General features: G+C 35.7%; 1 protein-coding gene across 2 annotated transcripts in view; it reads right to left on the bottom strand.

Annotated features, from left to right (window-relative positions):
• Positions 1 to 12908, bottom strand: part of DPYD (dihydropyrimidine dehydrogenase) — a 335213-nt gene that overhangs the window by 123650 nt on the left and 198655 nt on the right. For both annotated transcript variants that reach the window (XM_051624784.1, XM_051624785.1), the window contains exon 14: positions 2041 to 2205. In XM_051624784.1, the coding sequence (XP_051480744.1) occupies positions 2041 to 2205 (165 nt within the window). The remainder of the gene's footprint in view (positions 1 to 2040; positions 2206 to 12908) is intronic.

The raw sequence follows: 12908 nt of genomic DNA, 5'->3' as shown, positions 1-12908 counted from the left end.
ACAACACCCCACAAATCTCTGAATACCCAACAAAAATAAAAGCTATAATAATGCCTGCCAAAATACATAAATTATTCCTAATAAATTGAGTGAGAAAGCCAACTTTGACCTTTTCCTCATGGTAAACCCATGAAGTTAATTATTCCTCTATATCTTAAGAAGTTTTACATGCAATGTTTCTTGTGTTTCAGAAGAGATCTACTTAAATTTTAAATTAAATTTTAGATATCCTGGTCAGATCCCCTCAGTAACCAGATTACAAGGGCTACTATTGGTGCAGACTTAGAGAAGGAAAAGTTCATATAAAAGTACAAATGTTGTTCCCAGTCTGTAGATGAAACCTGCTACTAAACCAGAGCTGGTCCTACACAAGCTTCATTTGTAGGATCCCACTTCAGGGATCACTTCAGCAAACTAATAAAACTTGTATGTAAACCATCCAAATCTATTTCTATTACTCTTTTAACTTTAGGAAATCTTTTTGAACTTTGCCTTTTCCTGCACCAAATTTATTTACAGGAGCAAAGCACTCCCTTATGCCTGTTCAATTGTATTTTTCTTGCTCTGTAATTCCTCATTTCCTCCTGTCCTCACAGAGAACTAAATAACTAAAATAAATCTGGTTTTATTACCTAAATGAAAAACAAAACAAAACAAACAAATAAAAAACCAAACCAAACACCAAAAAAGCCCAAACAAAAAAAACAAATCCCAAACACCAAACCCAAACAAAAGTTTCCTGCCCTATTTCATACCTCTATTGCAAGAAAAAACTGCATAATATAAAAAACTAATTACACCACTCCTGGAGATTTAAAACCCAAAACCCCAATGCTACAGAAGTTGATTTTCAGCCTGGGATCCAGTGATCTGTTCTTGCATGCTCTCTAGCATGGCTACTCCCAGGGATGTTCTGAACAAAATGTTAAAAATATATCCTTAACAGTTTGAGCCTTGAAAAGCTGCTCTCTGCTGAGTAACTGTCAGAGAAACTGTCAGCAACATTCTGCAAAGCAGCAGAACAAACACTAAGATGACAAGAGTCTTCAGCTTAGTTTGGGGGTCCAAGACTACTTAATTTCTAGCAGAAGACGTTTCTCAATTCAGCACATCCCAACACTGATATCTGAATCACAGATTTAGTGTCACAGCTGACAAGCTGGTATCCTAAATACATTCCTTAGAGTCACACAACAGCTCAGATTCATTTGTGTTCAGTAAGGAGGCCAAAAAGTAACTTATAAGATTTCAGTATACTAATATAGCAATACTAAAATATTACATTTGGCATCGTCTTTCAAGATCTCGGTTCTTCCTTGCAGTACAAATTTTGCAAATATTTCCTTGTTTGTGGGGGACTTCTGTTGGCACTGTACGAGATGATGATTCCCCTTCAGTCTATTTTTGCTTTGCAGCTCATTCTTATTCACTAGAACAGCAGCTGAAAACCATTTATGCTAGCTAACTCTGATTGCTACCTTCTAAACAGATGCTCCCCATAGCCAAGAAGGCTCTAATAAAACTATCCTTGCAGTGAAGTCATCTTTAGGTCAGTATTTGCTTTTTTTTTTTCCTCCTACATCAGCCAATTGCTTATAAAAATATTACAAGCAGCTTTCATATTTGGATTAAGAATGAAATTAACAAAGATTCCTTTTATAATAAAATTCAATTCACAATGAAAATTACTATTATAAGTTGCATCTTTAAATATATTCTTAAATACCAAATTATTCACAGCAGAACTGATAAGCATCCACTCTGGAATCAACTCCTTCCCTTCATATTATCTATTTGAATGCAAACATCAGCTTAACTAAAAAAAATCATGACCACCCTCTATTTGTGCAACAATAACTTCACAGAATTTTCTGTCAAAGGTTTTTGCGTGGACTTCTCTGGTTTTTAATAACATATTCATATATCAGTAAAACAATTGGCATTCTCTTTAATAAATATTAAATAGGTGAGTTTTCACAGATCTATAGACTGGAGATTCTAACAAAATACATTGCATCTCTATGACTGAGTGGTACTTACATGGTTTGGAAAGTCAGCCTTCAGTTCAGCAATACTTCTACACCAATAGGCAGCTGTTTTCTCACTGATGAGTTCGATGTTCAGAAATGAGCCTTGGCCTGGGCCGTAAGTGGGGCCTGAAGTAATTCCACGCACAATCCTCGGAGAAACATTGGTTACAATATCCTGCAAAACAGTGAAACCTTTCAGATTGACTTTCTAAAGTGAGGCACATACCAATGATGTCTGTGACATAATAAAACCTAAAAGTATCAGATATTTCTAAAATGTACTATTCTTAGGAGTAAAAAAGACAATTATAGGCCAGTTCTCTAAATGAGCAGATTCTCTAATTAGATTCTCTACATCAGAGGAGAAAAATATTTTCTGTGTGCATGAAAAGGTGTGATAGCTACTAAGAAAATGGCAATATTGTGCACCTACAAACTGCCATACAAAACATCATTTAAATAAAGCTTTTGTGTCGGGTTGTGGGCATACAAGACTGCATAAAAATCCATGTAGGCTTCAGTCATGTAGCACTGTGCATCTGAACTATCCTCCTCCTCAAAGATGATCAAAGCCCATGTCCTACACTAACAGGTGAAGTGCAAAGAGGTGCTGCCCACCAGGCTCTCCGATGAAGAGTCAGGGTCACAGGTCCAGTCACCAGCAAAGGCATACCAGAGTACCAAACTTCACAAATAAAATTATATGATTAATAGAGATCAAAATCAAAAAAATAAAACGAAATACACTAAAATTAAAACAAATATTGTAAAGGATGACATTTCTGAAGGTCAACATGAGGTTAGCAAACAATTTTAAAACATACAGTAAACACACAAAATGTTGACTTATTTAGTAGTCTTAATTAAGCTGCAATGTCACCACATCTATATTAACAAAGATCTGTAAATTCTGACATTATTTAAAACTAAAGAGAAACATAGATGGCAAAATGTTTCGTTTGCCAATTTCCAATTAAAAATAATTTTGAGTAAAGGTCATTTATTTACAAATGTATCAGAATTATTTAAGTACCCCTCCTTACCATCTTGCCATTTTTAGTGAGATAACATGAACCTCCATTAGTATATAGCAATTAAGGTCAATTTACATAATATTAATTAAGAATCATCCCATATAAAACAATTAGGGTAATAGGCATACTAACTGGATTTCATAACATTTGGACGTTTTTCCAACTAGATAGACAGGAAACCTTAATTAGCATTAATTAACACTGATCTGCATATGTTTGATAAGGCATACCCTTGCCACAAAAGATTATTTATTCCTGAATCTGCCAAATGCTGCAGTTACAGAGGATAAAGGAACTTTGCTTCACATTGTATGTAAATTTGAGGTAATAATTTGCTTATAAAATTGAATTACTTATTATACATAAAATATGCACTAATACTTTATCCTGATAATTACATGTCCATTTACATATGTAGAAATCATACAAAGTAATCTCCTCAGCTGATCTATTTTCAGGCCTAATAAACCTGAAACATAGACATCCCAATAATCCTTAATTTTCCTATTATCATATTTTCCCTTCATTACAAAAGCTTCACCTTCCTCTCAACAGTGAAGCTATATTTTCAGAAAAAAAGAATTTAGAACATGTTCTGAATTTATGCAAATCAAAACCAAACAGCCAAGTACACTCCCCTCACTCCCAAAACAAATTACAAAAATTGCAATTTATGCAGTAGAACCACTTACATCAGTTTGCTCCACATTATCCCCTTGAGTGTTTCACTCTTTTTAAATTGCTTCAGAGGAGCCTGTGCTTTGACTTCATCCCAGAAAACTACTCATGTACACAGGCCAGTACTATCTCATCATCCAGGATGATAAAATACACAAAGCCAATTACTTAAACACTAGCAGTATGACTTTACACCTGCAAGCACACGGTGCACATGGTCATTTACCAACAGATACAAATTACTTTAACCATTGTCCAAATGAGCTTCCTTTTCACATGTTCCAAACCAGCCAGAAGCTCTGTAGCTACAGTAGTATGGCACTAAGACTGAGCTAACAGCCTGCCTGTTGTTGGGCATTATTGTTCTTAGGTTCAGTGCAAATGATGATAACATGTAAGTACTTTGATTTCTGCTTTGTGGCTAGCTTGTGTAGGTGCATATGCCAGGCAATGTTTGGAGCCACCTACAGTACTGCTTGTTATCTTGCTACCCGTGTGTTATGTTCTCTCATTTTATTACAGGTAGGAATTCAAAGACTAAGGTATTACAACCTAGATTATACCTCTTGTGGGACACTTACAAAGACTTCATTTGCTTGAATGTGAAAACACTCTAAAGTTTTTGTATGTGTTTTGGGTCTCCAGACAATCACTTCTCTCTTTTAAGAACTGAGACTCCTGTTCAGACCCTGCAAGCGTTGCCAAATTCCCATAGTTTTGACTCACTCTTTCCCAGAGCTCACTCATAGCTCCATCTGACTTACAATTTATCTCTCCACGATCCCACAAAGTTGAATCAGATAATGCACAGACTTTGCAAACTGTCTCAAAAGCAACCCCTCTTCACTTTAATGACCATAAGAGATACACGAAGCCACATGAAGCGGTAAACACGCATAAGTTTCCTCACTCTTGAATTTTCCTTGAGATTCTGTGAGATCCCCTTTGGTGTTCAGGGACCTTCTCATCCCATCCCCTGCCAGCAGACAGCTGCTTCTATGAATGGTACCTTCCACTGCCTGTGTGGATTACTCCTCTGTGTCAATGCATCACTTCATCTTTCCTGACCAAGCTGCTTCTCCTTCCAAAAAATCCTTCCCAGATTTGAAATCCAAATACTACCACCTGGCTGCTTTGTCTTGGTTCCTCCCAAGAGGGATATACTGTCCTTGTTTAAGATTCCATTTCTTATTTGCTTCTCCCTGCTCAGAGAAAGCTAGAGTCTGTAATGACTGACACGCTGGCATGTCTCCTGTCTCTTGTTAGCACATGACAGTCCCAGACACAAGGCGACTCACAGTTCATGGAAACAAAACGGAATTTATAACTTATGTGATGATTCAAGGAATCTGTCTATGTACATACAGAATAAAATCACACAAGTGACAGAAACGAAAATTGTCTTTTTGAGATGAGTGTGAAATACTGACACAGAACTTGCCTTCCCATCATCTTCCTCTTCAGTCTCCTGCCATAGCTACAAAAGCTAAACAAGGAGAGAGGCAAAGGATCTATTGGCTGGGCTTAGCCAGCTTTATGTCCTTCGAGTCTCAGGGGTGCATTTTACATGATGCCACAGGTTCTTTCACTAAGATGCGCGATTCTGGTGGCTGGCTATTTGTTACTGCTGTCTCCAAAACAACAGGTAAGATCAGAGCAGCTGAAATAACCACAGAGCTCCAGCCCACAGGGTTAGCGACAGACCACCTTCTGGTGTTGTAAACAAATACTGATTTTCCCTGTCTATAGGAATTGTGCATCCAAATGCTAGCACTCATCATTCCTTTTCTTTCCAAAACCACAGCTTTCCCATTTAACCCATCTATGCACACAAGCCTGTTATTATTAATAAAAATTGTTGCATGCATAAATAGCCAAAATGGAACTGGAGCAAGAAGTTTGACTTCAACATTTGAACCTGAAACCTTTTCTGATTCTAAAAAAAAGCCCTGACTGCTAAAGAGAGATGAGCTGACTGAAGAGTTGATCTGGTTCCCACATGCAGTTGAAAGTAGAGGCCCACATACAGGAACAGGAGAATGTCCCCAAACTCCAAAATTAATCAGGTATCTCGCCATGTGATGGAAACAAACAATCCCTGGGAAAAACAGCACAAAGATTTTATGTACTCTGAAGACCAAGGAGAGAAGACTTTTAATAAAGAGCATGTCAGGGTGAGCAAAGCTTGTATCTGACCACAATGAAAGACAAAGTCATGGAAAAAATGACTAAAAAACATTGACAAAGGTAAACAGAATAGTCCATAGAAAATTAATTTGTTTTATAGGAAATCTTGCAAATTAAGGGAGACTTGGTGATTAGGAAAACTGAACTCAGTACAAGATTACAGGAAAAATAACTTGGTTTGGGGAGGTAAATGCAAACAAAGAGAAACAGTGACAACAAATGGAATCAAGGGTACTGTGAATCATAAATATTTCAGTCACTGTATTGTTTCTTTTCTTCAAAAGCTGATTCTTTTCCTCAGAAGAGCAGAGCAGAAACAGTAATATCAGTTCCTCAAATATATCCAGCTCAGACTATCACCTAAGAAAGTGGTGTTACATGGATAAAAGTGCCAATATCCTGCTGCTTCTGGATTCTCCTTTTCTGCTTATGAACAATTCTATTATTCTGGTAACTTGAGACTGAGTTAATTTGCATTACACATATATTTCTGTCCCCGTTGATTAATTCATTAACACACTAAAAATAATTTAAAAAAAAAAAGACCCAAGGCATTGATCAGGCCCCATTTGCTCTAATACTCTAATAATTTCTGAACTCTGCAGTCAGATAATTTAATTTGAAACTACTGAAATCTAACAGGCTGGGAGGTTTCAGATAATATCTTAAAGATAAAGCTCAAACACTCAGCACTTTTTAGTTAGATAAATTTAAATAGAGATGCAAATCAGTTCATCAACCTATACTTTACTGTTCACTCCAAAAGTTGTTTTAATTCACAATATCCACATTTGTAGTTAATAATTGCCACAGATTTTTGTGCTCTAAAAAGCACAACCATGCTTTTCAATGTGTGAGAGAGACCTTTACATTTGGGCAGCAGGGACATTTTGAATTTTAAGGGATGCAAAGGGGTGTTCAGCCCAGTGTTGGATCATGCAATAAGCACATTCATTGTGTTTTTCTCCTAAACTAATCAGCAGAAAAATAATTCAAATAGTGAATATTAATGTTGTCATCTGTAGGTGTGGAAGTTAATGACCCATAGAAATGCATCAAGCCATTCACCTCTCTCTCTGAGTTGTTTTATGGGAATCAAGAAGACAGCTCTTCATTAACCAGGTTCACATTTTTATCTCATAATCACATCTACTAGAAACTAAAAAAAAAAAAGTTTGGACAAAACCATTGTATACAGAGGTCAGTTGCAGGAATATATAAAAACAGTCTCCCAGAAGGTGTGCCACAGCATGATGACTATTCAAGTAATGAAGACCTATTAAGCAAATATAATAAAAAGTTCCAAAAGGATAAATACATATGACTTTTCATATAAAAACTCTGATGTGTTTCTATTGATTTGCAGAGCTTGAAGCATTCTTTTTTTTTCCCATTTTCCCCAAAATAATACAGCCAATTGTATTTTAATGAACAGTTGCAATAACAAAGTTGTTTAAGAGAACACATAAGCATTTATATTTAGGATATCGAAAGAAAACTAACTTACTGTACCTCTAATCAATATGCTAACTTGTACAAGCATTCACTCCTGAAAGCACAGGTATTCTGCCTTTTAAATATCTGCAGCACAATTAAGGTTTCAAATAAGATTTTTGGATTTCAAAAATACATTTAATCACACTGTAGCATGTGTTAAAGTGTTTTCTTCACTCTGAGAGGCTTCTATGAGACAAAGACTTGTCTTGCAGCATTGGCCCCCAAAGGCAATGAAAGTCACTGCATACTTCAAATTAAGCTTTTCTTGTCTTTAACTTACGTAAGCAGATAGGAATTAGTGACCTTTGTCAGCTTCTTCTCATTAATATGAGAAAAAATACTTATACAATGAGCAGATTTATATAACACCAAGGCAGCAACACTGGCCTCTCTATGAAGAAGAGCTCTAAAGAAATACCTATTAAGGTAATTTTAGCAAAGTATCTCAGAACAGTATAAATTTAGCAGACAGTAAATTGCAATGTAAAAGAAGGCCAAACCTAAGTTTCTGTTTTACTGTATTCAATATACTACCTCCTTTACTTGAACAGAACACGGTAGCTGAAAAATGCAGGTATTTAAGCAAATGATGATGTACTCCTTTTTCCTCAGATTTTCAAAGATGTATTGAAATTACTCTAGAGATTTAAAAACCCAGTATGTGGGAAATGTTTCTGGAGTTTAGTTTCTAAATTAGAATCGTAACATCAAGATTCAGTTTTCCCTACAGTTTCTGCTAATTACAGTAGAACTTAGATACAATTTCACCTATGTAAAAATACAGAGGAGAAGGAGACGTTGCCCTTTTCTGCCTAATATTGCAGTAGTTAAAGCTTTCTGGAAATGTAGATCACTGCTGTTTGCACACCCTCATAGATATGAATGGCATCACAGACTTATGTCTTTGTAATTTCCTGCCAACTCTCACTCAAGGTCTTGTGAAGATTTGCCTCTGCTGTGACTCAGCTGTCTAGCCAGACTGTGTCTAGTATCACCCCTTCTGGAGTTTTAACCATCCACAAAAGGCAAGGGGAATCTAAACCAACAATACCACTTCACACAACACTGTTCCTATACATCTTTTACAAGTTGCTTCTCAACTCCACTTCTCCATCTGAGTTGAGACATGTGACATCTCGATAAAGCCCCTTTTCTGAGGCCCAAAACACTGACTTGCTCTCCTGAATTTCCCCAACCCCAAAATTTTTTGCAGCTTAGCTTGTCAGGCTCCTTTTAACAAGAAGGAAATCCACAGCAAGGACCTGAACAAACACAAAACCATTCCATCAGGTACAACCTCACAGATAGTTAATTTCCATGATGGCCTTATCTGCTAGAATAGGATTTTTACAACATATAGTGAGACCCACTGGCTTATGGAGCAAGGCAAGTAAACTTGCTTATGACTTCCGCCCAAAGAGGTCTGATGTAGCCACAGGCACCTCCCAGTGTACAAACCACTGTTACATTGCACATAATATCACTTGTTGAATTTAGCATTTTATTTTAGTGAGGCAATAGGCCAGACATTATTTTTCCCATATGAGTACAAAACCTCCAAGTCACTTCCTCGATCTCTCCTTCTCTTACCCTCAGGGCATACAGAAGCCTTTCTTAAAACTGAAGCCACCTTGACAGGAAAACTTATCTCAGAACATCCCACCATGTGGAAACTCCTCTAATGTCTCCATCACCAGATATGAGAAATTAAGTACCATAAAGACACCTCTTTTTTTTTTTTTTTCTTTGCTTTTGTGAATAAAGACTAGACCTAGCCCTCTCTTTCCTTTTCTTTGTTTTCCTTCTTTTGAAGACAGATAGCACATAATGATAAAATGAGGTAAAATAATTATTTTTCAAGTTCTCTTGCCAAAGTAAGAACTGAATTTAAAAATCTATTATTTCATCAGTCTTCGAGGACTGTTCATCTTGAAGATTTAAAGCGTAAGTGTTCTGATCTCTCCACTAGTACAGAACAGATCTTGAAAAAGATCCTTGCTGATCCTTATAAATTACACTTCTTCAGCTTTTATGTACAATATCTAGTAGGTTATAGAGGGGAAAAAGATACTTTAAAAAATATTCTTATCTGTCTTTTGATGGTTGCTTGTCACATGTTTGCAAAGACGTAAGTACCCAAATCTGTACGTACCTTATATCCTGAAAGTCTGGAATACAAACAGTGTTTGTAAATCTTCCTTAATATTCTACTCTATTTCTAGGCTGAATAAGCTGAGTTATACAAACTAATTTTTTAAAATAGACTATTAGTTCATAAATGTTTTTACAACATTAAACTATCCCAGTTGTGTTTATTAAACCAATTTAACACTACAGCTCCAGCAAGTAAGCTAGCTTTCCCAATCAATAAGTTAGCACAGAAGACTGCAGCCCCATAAGGGAAAAAGCAGTGTGTCAAGATTTTGGAGAAAAACTGCTGAAGCACTCATATTGTGTGGAAGACAAATGACAAGTTAGAGGTTTAGTTACCATGTATTTGATGCTTTTCTATATCGTCACATTAGTGCCTTAAGATTTGACTATGAGAATGCATGAGAAACTTAAACATTTACAGACATTGAACTTAATTTCTACCTAAGCTATTGTCATTGCTGCTTGCTCAGCACACCAACTTTCTTACTACTACAATTTTCAGACAGTAGGCCATCACTATCAGTAATTTATGACCAAGACAGCAAAATCTCAAGCTCTTTACATAATCTTCCTAGAGTACAAAAAACTACAAAACTGTTGCTCTCTTTACCCTAGAATAATTTTGGGGCAATTCAATGCTCATTCCAAGTCAAGTAAAAATGGTCTGCTGCCCTTGCTTAGGACAACAGCAGTCTCCCAGTCTCTGTTAAGTCCTACACGTTGAGTTAACTAGAAGCTTAATTTTATAAACTAAATCTCCAAAAACTAATAATAAAATGTCTTGGGTTGGAAGGGACGTCTAAAGGTCATCTAGGCCAAACCCCTACACCAAACATCACACACTAGAACTAATAAACCAGGAGATAAAAATACAAGACAAAAGCAATACAAAATAAGAATAAAAGTACAAAAAAAAAAAAAGATTAACTATAATGTTTATGTCAAATGTACAGATATGTATTTTCTAGTTGGGTTACATATTGAGAAAATGAAGTTTTGGTCTTTGTTTAGAATTTCTTTCAGCTGAACAGCTTTTTTGTAAAAATCCTTTCCATAATACAAAGCCACAAAGCTTTACAATTAAAAAATTTTTTTTTCTTGTTTTTGACACATTTGCTTGTTTTCTAGACATTAGAATGCAAAGTCATTTGTATTGTAATTACAAAAGATAATTTAAAAATTGTATTATGTCCTACAGCACTTTGCCTTTACAAACAATTACTAGACATAACATTCAACAGAACACAAAAAGTAATCTTTATCACAAGGTTAAAATTAGTCTTTGAACAAAACATGCTTTCAGAGCAAATCCAAATTCTCATCAGCTTCGCATCAGTTTCTCTGGGAGAGACAGGGAAGCAAGCGAGAGAGAGAAGAGAAAGGAAAAAAATCTGAAGGACATTTGAAAAATTTCTTGCTACAGTTCAGTGTGAGCACACGTTATCAGTATTCTGATAAAGGTGTAAGCAATAGGACACGATTAAATTTCTCCTGTCAAACTGCATTGTGGTAAAAAAGCAATGCTCATAGAAGAGAAGTAGACTTACAGTTCTTAAGAGAAAGTTGTATCTGTATTCAGTCTCATGTTTGGATCTGTGATGGCTGTATGTGATTCTTAGATCTTAGTGTTTTGAGATATAGATGAATGGCTACTTTGGCTGACTGATGAGAAAAATGTTTAATAATTTTCTCAAAACATTAATTCTTTTCAGTGAGAGGCCAAAAGAACAGCAAATCCTGTTTAAACACCCTATACTTCTGTGAAAAAGAAATATGAAGCTGATCAACAGATTTCTCAGGCTTTGGTTGTGGAGTTTGGTTTGTTGGTTTTGTTGTTCTTGTTTTTTTCAGAAACAAGTACAACCTCTTTAGTTGAAGAGAAAGCTCTCCCAGTGTTTGGAAACAAACAGCATATGAAGTGTATCAGAAGAAAAAAAGAGGAGGAAAATACATTATTCAATTAACAAAGAAAATTAGAAATAGGAATAAAGCATGGCAGAAAAAAAACCAAAGTAAGAACACCTAGTAGCAAGCTCTTCAGAAATTTTCTATCTACCACTTCTTGACAAGTGATACAGCACAGATAATCCCTTAGGTGCTAGACAGAACTGTCATGAAACTGTGTAAAAACTCAGTTTTACTCTCCTACAAGTTGTACCTTTGTGTCAACAAAGCATTACTTATGTGGCTTCAATGAAATACCTGATGAGCTTTATCGAAAAACCTAAACTCTGTATCTGTAACTCAGTCTCTAAAATATTGAAAAGGTATTTCTGGAGAATAACCCAGAGCAGAGGCTTATGTGATGAGACTGGATTCTATCACACTGCAAAATGCTGTAACACTAATGATTTGAAGGGAACAGAATGGAATAAGAGTAAATGGATAGATACAGTATCTACATGGATTACAGCTTTTGATCTATATCCTAAAGTGTAATTTCTGTGGCATGGTTTCTGAGGACCTGTGTACATAAACAAAAGTTGAAAAATAATGCAAAATAATTAAAATATACTGGTGCAGTTTATAATACTTTTCCTTGGGACTCTGGTGGGCTTAGATTTTAACAACTTATCTTAGATTATTTTATAGACATCTAAAAACATTACTCCTTTTTCAGCTGTTAAGGAATACCATAATCAAGTTAGTGATCAAAACTTGTCGTGGAATGAAATTAACTGACCAAATAAAGGATCAGCAATTCCTAAGGACTATTGAATGGTCCCACAAAAAGGGAAGGAAAAGGCAGTTTGAAAAGTATGCGTCTAAGAAAACCTGGCAGGAACCAACTTAGATAAAACTCAGTAAAAAAAAATAAATTAGGGAAGATCCAAGAAAGAGAAAGAATTATATGACACACTTGCAGTAGCAAGTTTGGGAGAGTCACTAGAAGAGTTGTGCTTAAAAGAGAATACAAATGGATTCTCTTCTAACACTTTCAGAGGAGACTAAATTAATAAAGCTTTTCAAAACTCATCGTTAGAGACATTTCTATGTTTTTTTCTCTAATACTGTTTTCTAATTGCTAAACAAAATACTGTAAGAATGCAGCAGGGCAACATCAGTAGCACAGGTTCCTAAAGGGATGAACTAAAAGCCAAGACACACAATCCCACAGAATTAGCTCCTCTAGGTAAAAAAACAGGAGAGAACTGCAGATAGTCTCACAATTGTAAAAAAAATCCTGACAGAAACAGCAAACAATGAGAAAATGGGTTCTTTAAAGCCACAACATCTAGGATTTTACAATCATTGTATAGAAATGAAGCAAACAAACAGAAACTCTAACACAGGAATTTTAATGTGTGTTAATTAAGCATGTAATTTC

Source organism: Apus apus, chromosome 7 (genome assembly GCF_020740795.1).
Source record: "Apus apus isolate bApuApu2 chromosome 7, bApuApu2.pri.cur, whole genome shotgun sequence".
In the NCBI taxonomy this organism is placed as follows: Eukaryota; Metazoa; Chordata; class Aves; order Apodiformes; family Apodidae; genus Apus; species Apus apus.
Note: the sequence above shows the minus strand (reverse complement) of the source record. Positions and strands in the feature narration are given on the sequence as shown.